This window comes from Gracilinanus agilis, chromosome 1, assembly GCF_016433145.1.
Source record: "Gracilinanus agilis isolate LMUSP501 chromosome 1, AgileGrace, whole genome shotgun sequence".
In the NCBI taxonomy this organism is placed as follows: Eukaryota; Metazoa; Chordata; class Mammalia; order Didelphimorphia; family Didelphidae; genus Gracilinanus; species Gracilinanus agilis.
In genome coordinates, this window is record NC_058130.1 from 16,248,890 (window position 1) to 16,266,118 (window position 17,229).

At 37.3% G+C, this 17,229-nt stretch overlaps 1 protein-coding gene across 1 annotated transcript; it reads right to left on the reverse strand.

Moving 5' to 3' along the window:
* Nucleotides 1-5,684: 5,684 nt before the first annotated feature.
* Nucleotides 5,685-6,272, reverse strand: LOC123230652 (RNA polymerase II subunit A C-terminal domain phosphatase SSU72-like). The gene has a single exon (XM_044656792.1). The coding sequence runs from the start codon at nucleotides 6,270-6,272 to the stop codon at nucleotides 5,685-5,687; it is 588 nt and encodes a 195-aa protein (XP_044512727.1).
* Nucleotides 6,273-17,229: the final 10,957 nt, after the last annotated feature.

The following is a 17,229-nucleotide window of genomic DNA, read 5'->3' on the forward strand; positions in this document are numbered from 1 at the left end:
AAATGAATGAATGAATAAATAATTTTTTTAACCTATAAATAAAGATAACCTTGATTTCTTCACCTAAGAACTGGTTGTTCTTATCCTTTGACCATTTATCAATGGAGAAATAATTCACATGCTTTCAAATTTGACTTAATTCTCTAAAACTTTGAGAAATGAGGCTTTTGTCAGAGATACCAGCTCTAATTTTTCCACCGTTTTTCTCTTTTCCTTCTATTCTTGGTTGCGTTGGTTTTCTTTGAGCAAAGTCCTTTCCATTTCATGTTCCTTCTCTGGCAGTTGCTATCATTTCTGTCATGAGTTCCTTGGAGTTGTCCAGGACCCTTGCCTTATTGATAATAGTTAAGTCATTCACAGCTGATGATCAAGTGTTGTTGTTACTGTGTGCAGAAATAATATATTTTGCCAAACTACCAAAAAACTTTTTTATAGAATCAGAAAAATTATAACAAAGTTCATCTGGAAAAAGAAAAGATCAAGAATATCAAGGGAAATAATGAAAAAAAAAATGTGAAGGAGGGGGGCCTACCAGTACAAGATCTTAAGCTACTATAAAGCAATGGTTATCAAAACAATATGGTACTGGCTAAGAGATGAGTGGATCAATGGAATAGACTAGGGGTAATAGACTTTAGCAAACTAGTGTTCAATAAACCCCAAAATTCCAGATTTTGTGACAAGAACCCACTCTTTGACAAAAACTGCTGGGAGAAGTGAAAAACAGAATGGCAAAAATTAGGTTTAAATTAATGTCACACCATATACCAAGATAAATTCAAAATGGGTAAATGACTTAAATATAAAGAGCAAAATCATAATTAAATTAGGCGAACAAAGAATAGCATACCTGTCAGATCAATGGGAAAGGAAGGAATTTAAGACCAAGCAAGAGACAGATAACACTGCAAAATGTAAAATAAATGACTTTGATTATATCAAATTAAAAAGGTTTTGTACAAACAAAACCAGTGCAACCAAAATTAGAAGGAAATCAAAAAACTGGGAGAACATTTTTATAACAAAACTCTCTGACAAAGTTTTAATTTCCCCAAAATATAAGGAACTAAGTCAAATTTACAAAAAAACGAGCCATTCCCCAATCAACAATTGGTCAAGGGACATGAATAGACAGTTTTCACATTATGAAATCAAAACTATCAATAAGCACATGGAAAAGTGTTCTAAATCCCTCCTGATTAGAGAAATGCAAATTTAAATAAACCTCTGAGGTACTACCTCACACCTAGCAGACTGGCCAATATGGCAACAAAGGAAAGTGATAAATGTTGGAGGGGATGTGGTAAAGTTGGGACTCTAATACATTGCTGGTGGAGTTGTGAATTGGCCCAACCATCCTGGAGGGCAATTTAGAATTATACTCAAAGGGCTTTGAAAGACTGCCTGCCCTTTGACCCAGCCATACAACTTTTGGTTTTGTATCCCAAAGAGATAATGAGGGAAAAGATTTATACAAAAATATTTATAGCTACTTTGTTGTGGCAAAAATTGGAAAGTGATGGGGTATCCATCAATTAGGGAATGGCTGAATAAATTGTGGCATATGATGGTGATGGAATATTATTGTGCTGAAAAGAATAATAAACTGGAGGAATTCCATGTGAACTGGAAAGACCTCCAGGAAGTGATGCAGAGTGAAAGGAGCAAAACCAAGAGAACATTGTACACAGAGTCGGATATATTGTAGCACAATTGAATGTAACTAACTTCTTACTAGCAGCAATGCAGTGATCCAGGACAATCCAGAGGAATTTAGGAGAAAGAATATATCCACAATCCAGAGGAAGAACTGTGGGAGCAGAAACACAGAAGAAAACATATGATTGATCACGTACTTTGATAGGGATATGATTAGGGTATCAATGTTAAAAGATCGTTCGATTGCAAATATGAATAACATGGAAATAGGTTTGGAATAATGACATATGTGCAACCCAGTGGAACTGATTGTCAGCTTCAGGAGCTGGGAGGAAAAAGTAAGGGTGGGAGGGAATCATGAATTATGTAATCATGGAAAAATATTCTAAATCAAAATAAATTTTTAAAAACAGAATATGTTTTGGGATTCAGGCTCCCTCAGTTCTTTCTCCAGTAGTAAGATGGCATTTTTCATCCAGAGACTTTGGGAACATGTTGGATTTTAGTTTTGCTGAGAAAAGCAAGATGATGTACATTAGGTTCATCAAATATTGCTGTAAATGAGTATGGTGTTCTCTTGGTCCAGCTACCTTCACTTTGCTTCAGTTCATGTAAGTCTTCTCAGATTTTTATGAAATTGTCCTGATGGTTATTTCTTAGAGCACAATAGTATTCCATTCTATTCATAGACCACAACTTGTTCAGCCATACCCCAATTGATGGTCATCTTCTCAATTTCCAATTATTTGCTACCACTAAAAGAGCTGCTATAAATATTTTTTAAAGAGATGTTCTTTTCCCTCTTCCCCTCACCCCCGGGTTCAAATCTTTAATTTTAATTTTGAATTTTAAATATTATCCCATAGTTACATGTTTCATGTCCTTTCCCTCTCCCCCAACCTGGCCTCAATAATCCCCCCATAATCAGTGCACAATTCCATTGTGTTTTACATGTATCATTAATTAAGACCTAATTCCATATTATTGAGAGTTGGATTAGTTATCATTTAGTGTCTACATCCCAAATCATATTCCCATCAGGCCATTTGATCAAGCAGTTTTTCTTCTGTGTTTCTCCTCCCACAGTTCTTTCTCTGAATTTGGCTAGTTTTCTTTCTCATAAGTCTCTCAGCCTTGTTCGGGATCCTTGCATTACTGCTGGTAGAGAAGTCCATTATGTACGATTCTGCCACTGTGTATGAGTCTCTGTGTTCAATGTTCTCCTGGTTCTGCTCCTTTCACTCTGCATCAATTCCAGTTCACATGGAATTCCTGCATTTCATTATTCCTTTGAGCACAATAGTATTCCATCACCAGCAGATACCACCACCTGTTCAGCCATTCCCCAATTGAAGGACATTCCCTCATTTTCCAATTTTTTGCCACCACAAAGAACAGGACTATGAATAATTTTGTACAGGTCTTTTTCCTTAATATCTCTTTGAGATATAAACCCAGCAGTGCTAAGGCTGGATCAAAAGGCAGATAGTCTTTTAAAGTCCTTTGGGCATAGGTCCAAATTGCCATCCAGAATGGTTGGATCACTTCACAACTCAACCAGCAATGCATTAATGTCCCAATTGGGCCACATCCCCTCCAACATTCCCCACTTTCCTTTACTGTCATGTTAGCTAATCTGCTAGGTTTGAGGTGGTACCCCAAGGTTGTTTTAATTTGCATTTCTCTAATTATAAGAGATTCAGAACACTTTTTCATGTGTTTCTTGATAGTTTAGATTTCTTTATCTGAAAATTGCCTATTCGTATTCCTTGCCCATTTATCAATAGAGGAATGGCTTGATTTTTTTGTACAATTGATTCAGCTCCTCGTAAATTTGAGAAATCAGAGCTTTGTCAGAGGTTTGTGTTAGAAAGATTTTATCCCAATTTCCTGCTTCCCTTCTAATTTTGGCAGCATTGGTTTTGTTTGTACAAAAACTTTTATGTTTGCTGTAATCAAAATTATTTATTTTACATTTTGTGATTTTTTTCTAACTCTTGCTTGGTTTTAAAATCTTTCCTTTCCCAGGGATCTGACAAGTATACTATTGTGGGCTCACCTAATTTACTTACACTTTCTTCCTTTATATTCAAGTCATTCACCCATTCTGAATTTATCTTCGTATAGGGTGTGAGACGTTGATCTAGACTCAATTTCTCCCATATTGTTTTCCAGTTTTCCCAGCAGTTTTTGTCAAATACTGAGTTTTTGTCCCAAAAGCTAGTCTTTTGTGGTTTATCATAAACTGTCTTGCTGAGGTCACTTGCCCCAACTCTATTCCAATGATAACTCCTTCTGTCTCTTCACTAGTACCATATTGTTTTGATGAATACTGCTTTGTATTGGTAGGCACAGTTTTATAAGGCTTTAGGCAGCATTTCAAATTGCTCTCCACAAAGGTGGAATGAGTTCACAACTCTGCCAACAGTGCATTAGTATCCTATCCCCATCATCCCCATAGTCCCCACTATTTACTATTTTCATTTTTGTCACTTTAACAACTCTGAGAGATGAGAGATTGTACCTCAAATTTGCATTAATTCACATTTCTCTAAACAATATTGATCTAGAAAACTTTTTCCCTTGAGAATACATACCTTTCATTTCTTCATTAGAAAACTACTTGTTCTTGTCCTTAGACCATTTATCAGATGAGGAATGGCATGGAAACTTACAAATTTAACTCAATTCTCAACCTTCTTGAGAAATACGGTTTCTGAGAGACATATTATCTACAATTTTTCACCATTTGGGGGTTTCATTCCATCTAACCTTCCCTGCATTAGTTTTGCATGCAAAAAGTCTTTTTCACTCCATCAAAAAATAATCCATTTTTATGACATAATGCACTATTCCTTATTTAGTCTTCAATTATTCCCTTAATCATAGAACTGAAAGGCAAACTATTCCATGTTTCATTAATTTCCTTATGGAATTATTCTTCCTGTCTCAATCACATACCAATTTTGCTCTTATTTTAGTATGAAGCAGAAGATGTTTGCATATCCCCAGTTTTTCTTTGATTATTTTCCAGTTTTCCCAGTAGCGTGGCTCAAATATTGAGTTCTTCTCCCCAAAGATAGCATTTCTGGTTTTATGAAACTCTACATGACCAAGACCATTTTCACCTGCTCATTCTATTCCATTGAACCACTACTATATATCATTGCTTTATAAAAGCAATTTGAGATCTCTAAGGTCTAAGCCTTCTTCCTCCACATTTTTTTTCTCCATGAGTTCCCTTCACATTCTTGACCTTTTCTTCTTCCAGATAAATTTCATTTTACTTTTTCTAACTCTACTAAACCATTTTTTTGTTATTGGATTGGTATAATTGTCAATAAATTAATTAAATGAGTTAGAATTATCCTTTTGATGATATTGACTCAACCAAGGCATGAACAATGACTACTTTTCCAATGGTAGATCTGGATTTGTGTGAAAAGTGTATTCAGTGTGTTCATCTAGTTCCTGGGTTTGCCTTGGCAGATAGACTCCAAGGTATCTTAGATGTCTCAAATTATTTTCAATGGCTTTTGACATTTTCTGTCTATAGGGAGTGAGATGTGGATCTCCTCCTAATTTCTGCTGTGCTGTTTTCTGGGCAAATAATGAGTTCTTGTCCCAAAGACAGTGTCTTTGGTTTTACCCAGTGAAAGGTCAACAGAAAGAGATTCCAAGGTTTTTGAAATGGAATTTCTCTTTCTGTTCCTTTTTGCTGTCTTCTAGGGAATCTTGAGGAAAGCTGATGATTTATTCGTGTTGCTTTGCTGTCCTGTCACTTTGTTAAAATCGTCAGTTCTTTCCTTTGGTTTTTGTACTCCACCCTGCAGCCTTCTTCTCTAAGCATACCAGCAAGTGCTCTGCAGAGAGTGACCAGTTGGTATCCGCATTGCCTTTCCCAATTGCTCCATTTTCTGGATCTCCTCTCCTGGCTGAAGGCAGCCCCTCTCGCCCAGTACTGAATGATGGTGAGGACGCTGGACAGCTTTGCTCTAGGCCTGGAATGCCGAGGGAGGTGACCATCAGTAGAAGCAGACAGTGTGCAGAAAAGTCTTGTGGGTTGTCTTCTCAAACTGCCCCAAGAGCTGCTCTATCTCGCCCTCCTGGAGCTCTCCGAGGAGCCGAATGCACTCACAGAGCTCACAGATGAGAAAGGCTCCCAGCATGGCCTCTTCTTGGTCGTCCTCGATGTCCACATTGATGACGAGGACAGGCTGGCCAGTCTGCGGCTGTCTGCAGTTTAGGTGTTCCACCACCCTGTCATAGACGCTGTCTTCACAGGTGATGATGAGGTCAAACTTGTCTGGACAGTTCTGGAATCGTTCTGGCCTGGCCTTGATTCTGCGATTTCTGCCCAGCATGTGCAAAACGCCATTGTGGGTGTAGAACTTGCCGTCTTTCCGGAGCAGATCCTGGTACATGTGCTCATAGGTGGTGTGGAAGTCATACTCGTTGGGCTGGTCTGGCGCTGGTCCCGGCAGCCTCACTTTGCTGCCTGTTCCAAAAGATCGAACGTTGAATCCTCTTCTGCGGAGGAGGCTATGGGCCTCCATGCTGCGGTTCTGGTTACTGGAGCAGACCACGGCCATGCGCAGTGGCGCCGAGGACATGATGCTGGCTACCAGGCGGACTGGGCTGGGGGCGGGCTGGCGGTGGGGGCCGAAGGCAGAGGCAGCAGGGGCGGGAGCGGTGAGAGGAGCCTCCCGCGGCACAGGGAAGACCTCCGCAGCAAGGACTTTGCGGGTCTCTCCTGCTAGGGGAAGCCAAGAGCTACGGCTTGAGCCTGGGCTCTGAGCGAGCAAAATGGGGGCAGAGTCCCAGCCTAGGACACAGCTGAGGAGCTCCTGGCTGCACTCCACACTGAATGGGGACCTTGCAGGGGCCGCTTAAGTACCCAGCTGGGGCCCAGACGGAGCTCCGCCCTCGGCCACTCCCCCGCCTCAGTCCCAGAGAGGAGGCTTAAGCCTCTGCCTGCAGGTGTCAACTCCTGCCTGCAGCTCTCCCACAGGCAGCTAGCAAGTGAGTGTCTGGGGCCAAGTGTCACCCCGGGACAGACAGTCTCCTGGATTCCAGACCAGCTCTCTGGCCAATAGCCCTGAGCATCCCCTGGCTGCCCTTCCTTGGCACGAGGGACCTCAGAAGACAGCATCCCCCCTTTGTATTCCAAGCTTCCAGCGCAGCCTCCCAAAGAGCCCGGTTTAATGAAGGTTTGTTGACTGTCCTAATGACAGCCTAAACCCCGACATCATGCATGATCGAGCCTTCCAGGCCAAATGCTTCAGCTTCCTCCTTGACACAGAGGGGAGTCAACCAGGACCCAGAAAGCTCTGGGGACCTGCCTGAGGTCACAGGTGTAGAATATGGAGGATGGAAGGACCAGATGCTCTCCTGGGAAAACACATCTGCAATCTCGAGAAACATTTTTTCCATATTGGGCATTTGGTGGAAGGAGTCTGGAACAACAAAAGAAAACTGAAATGCAAATACAGTTGGGGCTTTGACTTTGTTGCTATTTTCCCAGATCACGTGGTGATACATTTTTTAATATTCATTTTCTGACATTTTGAAATCCATGTTCCCTCCCTCTCTCCCTGCCAACCTTCTCACCTACCTAAGAAGACAGGTAACATGTTAGAGGTTGTACAGATATGGCCACATGGTGAACATTTTCATCTTTGTCATGTGGTGCAACAAGGAACATATTGCTTACACTAGAGAAAAATTCATGGAGGAAATAAGGAATAGTGTGTCCACAGAGTCATTTAGTCTCTGTCTTTTCCTTCTATGGCAGTGGATATAGTTTTTGTCAGGAGTCCTTTGTCTTCCTGGATCCTTGTCTTCCTGACATTAATTGTCTTTCACAGTTGATCATCATACATTATTTTTGTTGGGGTGCATAGAAATATGCTCTGTTTGGGGATGTGTTCAGAATCTCTCAGCTGTTTCTTCAGAGACAAGATGGCAAGAATGTCTTGATTCAGTGTTTTGCTGAGGAGAGCTAATAATGCTCTTATTGTGTTCAGTGTTCTCTGGGTCCTGCTCACTTCATTTCATGATGGAAGTATTTTCAGGTTTTTTATTTTTTTCTGAAATCATCCTGCTGGTCATTTCTTAGAGCACAATAGCATTCCCTTCCAATCATAGATCACAACTTGTTCAACCGTTCCCCAAATGTTGGACTTTACCTTCATCTCTAATTCTTTGCTATCTTGAAGTGTGAATCAAACTTTCTCTGTCTATCAATCAGCAACTTTTACTTTCATCAACCCAAAACTGAAAACACCCCTACTGAGCACTTTGTTAGCCATCAGGGAGGAGAATTCACAGGTCNCAAGGAAGAGTTCCCACCTTCAGAAACTCAATCAGTCAGGAACTTGTAAATCCTTTTGATAAGAGTTTGTGCCTTCAAAGGCTGAGAGGTGTCAATTCCCAGAGTGACAATAATGTTTTTGAATTGGTGACCACAAGATTATTTGAGAATCCTCACATATTGAGTCAAAACCCCTTTATTTAATTGCTTACACTACCACTAAAAGAGCTACTCTAATATCTTTGTACAGAGATGATCTTTTCCCTCTTTCCCCTCCTTCCCTTTCAAATCTTTAATTTTGAATTTTGAATATTTTCCCACAGTTGCATGTTTCCTGTTCCTTTCCTCTCCTCCAAACTCCCCCCCCCATAGCCAATACACAAATCCACTGGGTTTTACATGTATCATGGATTAAGGCCTAATTCCATATTATTGATAGTTGGTCTATTGTCTACATCCCCAATCATATTCCCATGGTGTCATTTGATCAAGCAGTTGTTTTTCTTCTGTGTTTCTCCTCCCACAGTTCTTTCTCTGAGAGTGGCTAGTTTCCTTTCTCATAAGTCCCTCAGCCTTGCTCTGGATCCTTGCATTGCTGCTAATAGAGAAGCCCCTTTTATTCCACTATACCACTGTGTATCTGTCTCTGTGTATTCTGTTCTCCTGGTTCTGCTCCTTTCACACTGCATCAATTCTTGGAGGTCATTCTACTTCACATGGTATTCCTCCAATTTATTATTCCTTTCATCATAATAGTATTCCATCACCAGCAGATACGACCATTTGTTCAGCCATTCCCCAGTGAGAGGACATTTCCTCATTTTCCAATATTTTGCCACCAAAAAGAGTAGGGCTTTGAATATTTTTGTACAATTCTTTTTCCTTATTATCTCTTTGAGTTATAAACACAGCAATGCTATGGCTGGATCAAAAGGCAAATAGTCTTTTTTTAAAAAAAACATTTATTAATATTCATTTTTTAGAATAGTTAACATGGTTACATAATTCATGCTCTTACTTTCCCCTTCACTCCTCCCACACCCCTGGGACTCCCCCTATGACTGATGCATATTTGCACTGGTTTTAACATGTGTCATTCATCTAGACCTATTTCCAAATTGTTGATAGTTGCATTGGTGTGGTCCTTTTGAGTATACACCTCAATCATGTCCTCCTCAAACCATATATTCAAGTAGTTGGGTTTTTTTTTTCTGTTTCCTCTCCTGCAGTTCTTCCTCTGAATGTGGGTAGCACTCTTTTCCATAAGTCCCTCAGAGTTCTCCTGGGTCATTGCATTGCTGCTAGTACAGAAGTCCATTACATTCTATTTTACCACAGTGTATTGGCCTCTGTGTACAATGTTCTCCTGGCTCTGCTCATTTCACTCAGCATCAATTCTTGGAGGTGTTTAGGGTTCACATGGAATTTCTCCAGTTTATTATTCCTTTGAGCACAATAATATTCCATCACCAGCATATACCACAGTTTGTTCAGCCATTCCCCAACTGAAGGACATACCCTCCTTTTCCAGTTCTGTGCCACCACAAAAAAAGCACGACTATAAATATTTTCACACAGGTCTGTTTATCTATGATCTCTTTGAGGTAAAAACCCAATAGTGGTGTGGCTGGATCAAAGGGCAGGCATTCTTTTATAGCCCATTGAGCATAGTTCCAAATTGCCATCCAGAATGGTTGGATTAGTTCACAACTCCACCAGCAATCCATTAATGTCCCAGTTTTGCCACATCCCCTCCAGCATTCATTACTCTCCCCTTCTTTCATTTTAGCCAATCTGCTAGGTGTGAGGTGATACCTCAGAGTTGTTTTATTTGCATTTCTCTAATTATTAGAGATTTAGAACACTTTCTCATGTGTTTATTGATTCTTTTGATTTCTTTATCTGAAAATTGCCTATTCATTTCTCTTCCCTGTTTATCAATTGGGGAAAGGCTTGATTTTTTTATACAATTAGTTTAAAGCCTTCTATATTTGAGTAATTAGAACCCTGTCAGAGTTTTTTGTCATAAAGATTTTTTCCCAATTTGTTGATACTCTTCTGATTTTGGCTACATTGTTTTTGTTTGTACAAAAGCTTTTCAGTTTGATATAATCAAAATCATTTATTTTACATTTTGTAATTATCTCTAACCCTTGCTTTGTTTTAAAATCTTTCCTTTCCAGAGATCTGACAAGTAAACTATTCTATGTTCACTTAACTTATTTATAGTTTCCCTATTTGTATTCAAGTCATTCACCCATTCTGAATATAACTTGGTGTAGGGTGTGAAATTTTGATATAAACCTAATTTCTCTCATATTGTTTTCCAAAATTCCCAACAGTCTTTGTCAAATAGTGGATTTTTGTCCCAAAAGTTGGGCTCTTTGGGTTTATCATACATGATCTTGCTGATGTCACTTACCCCAAGTCTATTCCACTGATCCTCCCTTCTGTCTCTTAGCCAGTACCATACCATTTTGATGACTGCTGTTTTATAGGACAGTTTAATTTCTGGAACTCCTAGGCCACATTCCTTTACATATTTTCTCATTATTTCCCTTGATATTCTTGATCTTTTGTCATTCCAGATGAACTTTGTTATAGTTTTTCCTAATTCAGTAAAAAAGTTTTTTTGGTAGTTTGATAGGTATGGCACTAAATAGGAAAATTTATTTGTGTAGAATGGTCATTTTTATTATATTAGCTCTTCCTACCCATGAGGAATCAGTGTTTTTCCAATTGTTTAGATCTAGTTTTAATTATTTGGAAACTGTTTTTAGTTGTTTTTGTATAATTCCTATGTTTGTATTGGTAGATATATTCCTAAATATTTTATATTGTCTGGGATGATTTTACATTCTGTTTCTCTTTCTACTTCTTGCTGCTCTGATGTGTTGGAAATGTATAGAAATTCTGATGATTTATGTGCATTTATTTTATATCCTGCAACTTTGCTAAAGTTGTTGATTATTTCTACAATCTTCTTAGTTGATTCTCTAGGATTTTTTGAGTAGACCATCATATCATCTGCAAAGAGTGATAGCTTAGTCTCCTCTTTGCCTATTTTGATACCTTCAATTTCTTTTTCTTCTCTAATTGCTACTGCTAGTGTTTCTAGTACTATGTTGAATAATAGAGGTGATAATGGGCATCCTTGTTTCACTCCTGATCTTATTGGGAAGGCTTATAATTTATCCCCATTTCACATGATGCTAGTTGAGGGTTTTAGGCATATATAGTTTATTATTTTTAGGAAAGGTCCTTCTATTCCTATACTTTCCAGGGTTTTCAATAGGAATGGGTGCTGTATTTTGTCAAAGGCTTTTTCACCATCTATTGAGATAGTCACATGATTTTTGTTTGTTGGATTGTTGATATGGTCAATTATGTGGATAGTTTTCCTAATGTTGACCCATCCTTGCATTCTTAGTATTAATCCCACCTGATCATGGTGGATGATCCTCTTGATCACTTGCTGGCATCTCTTTGCTAATATTTTATGTAAGATTTTTACATCTATATTCATTAGGGAGACAGGTCTGTAGTTTTCTTTCTCTGTTTGTGATCTACCTGGCTTTCGAATCAGTACCATATTTGGGTCACAAAAGGACTCCTCCTTTGCTTATTATATCAAATAATTTGTATAGTATTGGGATTAGTTGCTCTTTGAATGTGTGATAGAATTCACTTGTGAATCCATCAGGCCCTGGCGATTTTTTCTTAGGGACTTCTTTGATGTCCTGTTCAATTTCTTTTTCTGATATGGGATTATTTAGGTATTCTATTTCATCTGCTGTTAATCTAGGCAATATATATTTTTGTAAATATTCATCCATAACTCCTAGATTGCTATATTTATTGCCACATGACTGGGCAAAATAGTTTTTAATGATTGCCTTAATTTCCCCTTCATTAGAAGTGAGGTCTCCCTTTTCATCTTTGAAAATGTCAATTTGGTTTTCTTCTTTCCCTTTTTTATATTAGATTGACCAGTACTTTGTCTATTTTATCTGTTTTTTTCAAAATACCAGCTTCTAGTCTTATATATTATTTCAATAGTTCTTTTACTTTCAATTTTATTAATTTCTCCCTTCATTTTTAGTATTTCTAATTTAGTTTTCATCAGGAGATTTTTAATTTGCTCGCTTTCTAATTTTTTAAGTTGCATGCCCAATTCATTAATCTCTGCCCTCCATTATTTGTTAATATATGCACTCAAGGATATAAATTTCTCCCTGAGTACTACCTTGGCTGCATCCCACAGAGTCTGGTAGGATGTCTCATCATTGTCATTCTCTTCAATGAAATTGCTGATTGTTTCCATGATTTCTTCTTTGACTAACTGGTTGTGGAGAATCATATTATTTAATTTCCAATTAGTTTTTGATTTGCCTGTCCAAGTGCCCTTATTAATTGTTATTTCTATTGCATTATGAGCTGAGAAGGTTACATACATTATTGCTACTCTTTTGCATTTGTTTTCAATGTTTCTATGCCCTATTACATGGTCAATATTTTTTTGCCACCACAAAGAGCAGGGTTATGAATATTTTTGTACAATTCTTTTTCCTTATTATCTCTTTGAGTTATAAACACAGCAATGCTATGGCTGGATCAAAAGGCAGATAGTATTTTTAAAAAAATATTTATTAATATTTATTTTTTAGAAAAGTTAACATGGTTACATAATTCATGCTCTTACTTTTCCCCTTCACCCCCTGAGTTCCCCGCCCCCCATGGATGATGTGTATTTCCACTGGTTTTATCATGTGTCATTGATCAAGACCTATTTCCAAATTGTTGATAGTTGCATTGGTCTGGTCCTTTTCAGTCTACATCCCCAATTATGTCTGCCTCAACCCATATGTTCAAGCAGTTGCTATTCTTCTGTTTCCACTCCTGTAGTTCTTCCTCTGAATGTGGGTAGCATTCTCTTCCATAAGTCCCTCAGAATTCTCCTGGGTCATTGCATTGCTGCTGGTACAGAAGTCCATTTCATTCTATTGTACCACAGTGTATCTGTCTCTGTATACAATGTTCTTCTGGCTCTGCTCATTTCACTCTGCATCAATTCCTGGAGGTCTTTACAGTTCACATGGAATTCCTCCAGTTTATTATTCCTTTTAGCACAATAGTATTCCATCACCAGCATACCCCACAGTTTTTTCAGCCATTCCCCAATGGAAGGACATACCCTCATTTTCCAGTTTTTTTGCCACCACAAAAAAGCATCAATATAAATATTAGCTTACAAGTCTGTTTATCTATGATCTCCTTTGGTTACAAATCCAACAATGGTGTGGCTGGATCAAAGGGCAGGCATTCTTTTATAGCCCTTTGAGCATAGTTCCCAATTGCCATCCAGAATGGTTGGATTAGTTCACAACTCCACCAGCAATGCATTAATATCCCATTTTGCCACATCCCCTCCACCATTCATTATTCTCCCCTTCTTTCATTTTAGCCAATCTGCTAGGTGTGAGGTGATATCTCAGATTTGTTTTGATTTGCATTTCTCTAATTATTAGAGATTTAGAACACTTTCTCACATGCTTATTGATACTTTTGATTTCTTTATCTGAAAATTGTCCATTCATGTCTCTTGCCCATTTATCAATTGGGGAATAGCTTGATTTTTTATACAATTAGTTTAACTCCTTCTATATTTGAGTAATTAGACCCCTGTCAGAGTTTTCTGTTATACATGATATTTTTTCCCATTTTGTTGTTTCCCTTCTGATTTTGGCTACGTTGTTTTTACAAAAGCTTTTTATTGTGATATAATCAAAATCATTTATTTTACATTTGGTAATTTTCTATAACTCTTGCTTGGTTTTAAAATCTTTCCTTTCCCAGAGATCTGACAAGTAAACTATTTTATGTCCACTTTACTTACTTATAGTTTCTCTCTTTATTTTCAAGTCATTCACTCATTCTAAATTTATCTTGGTGTAGGGTGTGAGATGTTGATCTAAACCTAATCTTTCCCATATTATTTTCCAAATTTCCCAACAGTTTTTGTCAAATAGTGGATTTTTGTCCCAAAATTTGGGCTCTTTGTGTTTATCATTCACTGTCTTGCTGATGTCACTTACCCCAAGTCTATTCCACTGATCCTCCCTTCTGTCTCTTAGCCAGTACCATATTGTTTTGATGACTACTGCTTTATAGTACAGTTTAACATCTTGTACTCCTAGACCCCCTTCCTTCATATTTCCTTCACATTCCCATCAGGCCATTTGATCAACCAGTTGTTTTTCTTCTGTGTTCCTCTTCCCTCAGTTCTTTCTCTGAGTGTGACTTCCAAAAGCCTCCTGGAAGGAGCAAGTTGTTTTTGGATTAACCAACCTGCTGGTACCAGAGCTTTTCAGGGCTCAGGTGACCAGCACCAATCACAAAGACTGCCTCAGCCAGGATTGGTCACGTAGGGAATCCAGATAACAGGTCCTATCCAGACCCTGTTTCTCCAATTGGCCTTCCACATATTACCCCTCATTTTTTAAGGAGTTATAGAGAGTGTTCACAACTATCAGTTATAGAGAGTTTACAAAATACGGCAGGTTCTGTTCAGATTTATGGATTATGGTAATTGACCATGTGTCTCTCTATTGCTCTCAAAATCTTTTCCTTTTCTTTTAAATTAAAGAGACTTTAGTTCAACTTGAATTTGCTTTATTGTAGAACTGAGTGATGTAATGAGAATTGATGAGCAAAACAGAATTATAAGGAATAAAAAAGGGCATCCATATGTTGGGGTGTGTGAATCTCTCTTACAAGATCCAAGGGAAGTTGGTCTCCCTGAAGGCTCTTATAAACAAAGCTAACTTTTAAGTTACACAAATTTGGGGATAAAAAGAAAAGAGGACAAAACCAATGATCATATGATTACTAGACACATTGACAAAAAGCCAATTAGGGGACAGTCCCCTTTGGCACAAGAGTGTATGTTCAAATAGGATACATGCAATTCCTCATAGTTCAATCAACTACACCCCCAAGTTCAGTTTTGGATGTTCTTGATGCAGTGTAGGTCTCTGCAGGCATCTTCATGCTGTCTTCTCCAAACAAGTTTGTTGTCTGGATTCTGGGGAGATGGCATATTTTTTGTCCTGAAATTACTCTCCAACGAATTTAAACTTTTTATTATAGATTATAAAACATACATTCTCCCCTGAAGAGGATTAAGGCTAACATCCAGATCAGTTAAGAATACATGGCTGAGTTTGGGGGTTGTGTGAATCAATTGTTCAAAAGAAGTTTTAAAATTTTTAAAAGTCCAAATAAAAGAGAGAAGAAAATAACTTGTCAATGAAATGCAAAATATCAGAGCCTTATGGGCAAAAATGTAGGGAAAATTAAACTTATAGCAGGTCCTTGTATCAAAGCCCAAGTAAAGTGATTTAAGCAATGGTGCAAGTAGCCATTTAGAAGCCAGGGTTATAGAAAGTTACCACACTTCTAAGAGAAAGAAAAGGACCAAATTTTTTGTGAGAAAGGGAAGTGTTTTTCCCTGGTCTGATTTTCCTGCATTTGAGCCAGGATGATGGCCAGCCTTTGGTACTTAACTAGCATAAAGCTCAAGGAAGTCCAGCCTCTAACATGTTAGAAAAGCTGCAACCCTGAACCCCAATCACTAAATTCAAGTCCTCCAGTATTGGCATGAGAAAGTTTTGTCAATCCTTCATGGATTACTAGAGTCTTTTTTGACCTTGTGGAACTAGGTGCTGTGCAATTTCTCACCTATCCCATTGGATTTGGCGGTCTCCTTAATATTGTGGCCCTTTTGTTCCCTTCTCCTGGAATCAGACAGAATCATTAATTATAGTCCCATAATATCTACCAATTCATGGCACGTTTCCATAGACTAAAGCTTTGTGGGTATGCCTTAATATTAAACTTATATTACTGTAAAATCAAAAAGGATTAACATTGATAATATGTACTTTAAGTACAAAAAATGAGAAAAAAGGAAAAAGTCAATTATTCTATAAAAAATCAAAAGTAAAAGCAATAAGAAAATTAAAAATTCAGGGAAAAATACAATGTTTTTTAAGTAAAAAATGTTTTAAAAATAAAAATTATATATATAGTTTAGATTTAGTGTAATGTCTTTTACCCAAAAATCAGATCCATTTCCTATAGGAACAAATCCTTTATCCCCATATTATAATTCTGGGGTATTATTTGTTTCTTTCTATTTGTAATTAGTTATTCATATTGATGGTCAGAAATTATACAGATAAACTAATTTACAAGAGTTTCAAACTATCTTTCCATGAAACAATACTTGGGATGGGTACAGTTTTATAAGTAAACAGTGGAACCTATTGGCTTGCTTTGCATATTCAAATTTCTGGGGCTTCAATTATTATATCACTTTGCTTTGAATATGGCAAAAGGAGGGAAGGGAGTATAACATTGTTTCACTTGAGGTAAGAGTCAGATTATTTATCAATGATATCTTTCTTTTGAATGGTGAATCCAATTCAATAATCCATAAATGAGTAATATCAGTTGCAAATTCAATGACTTTTACCTTAAACAATAATTATTACCGAAATCATTTGAAAGGGTTCCAAGATTTACATATACAGTGAAAAACTCTAAAGTTACAAAACATGATAAACAAAGTTTCCTTTTTAACAATTTCTCATTGAATAAATTATCTAGAAATTCTTTCCAGTAATGTAGAAAAAGAGTGAACACCTTTGCTTGGAATTAAGTCTTCATTACTGTTCTCTTGATTAGAGAGGGTTAAGGCAGGGGCTGGTTATTCCCTTAACTTATTGTGATAGTCAGTTTACTTTAAACTTTTTGTTCATGATACAAATCATATGTTATTGCAAACAGGCACAATTTTTAAAAAATAGCTTTTACACATAGTTTACATTTGATCATATGTTTTCAGTTTTCACAAAATAAGGTACATGTTTTGATAACATTCAATAATTATTTTGTTAAAGCCCAATATTTGTATCAGCTTTGCTTGCAACATTATTGGCTACATCACATCATAATTCAATAAGGCTGCTAATTATCCCCTTTAGGTTCTAAATTTACATTAAGGCAGGGGTTAATAAATTTGTTAGAAATTCTAAGTTTTTTAGAAGCTAGGAAAATTCCTTTTCTCAATAGAAGTTTTTTTTTTCTGTGACCATTTAAATTATTGTACTTGTAAGATTTACATGTTTTTACCTTGATACAAAATTACTCTTCAAAGGTTATTGATTTAAAACTTCAAAATATGCAACCAGGTA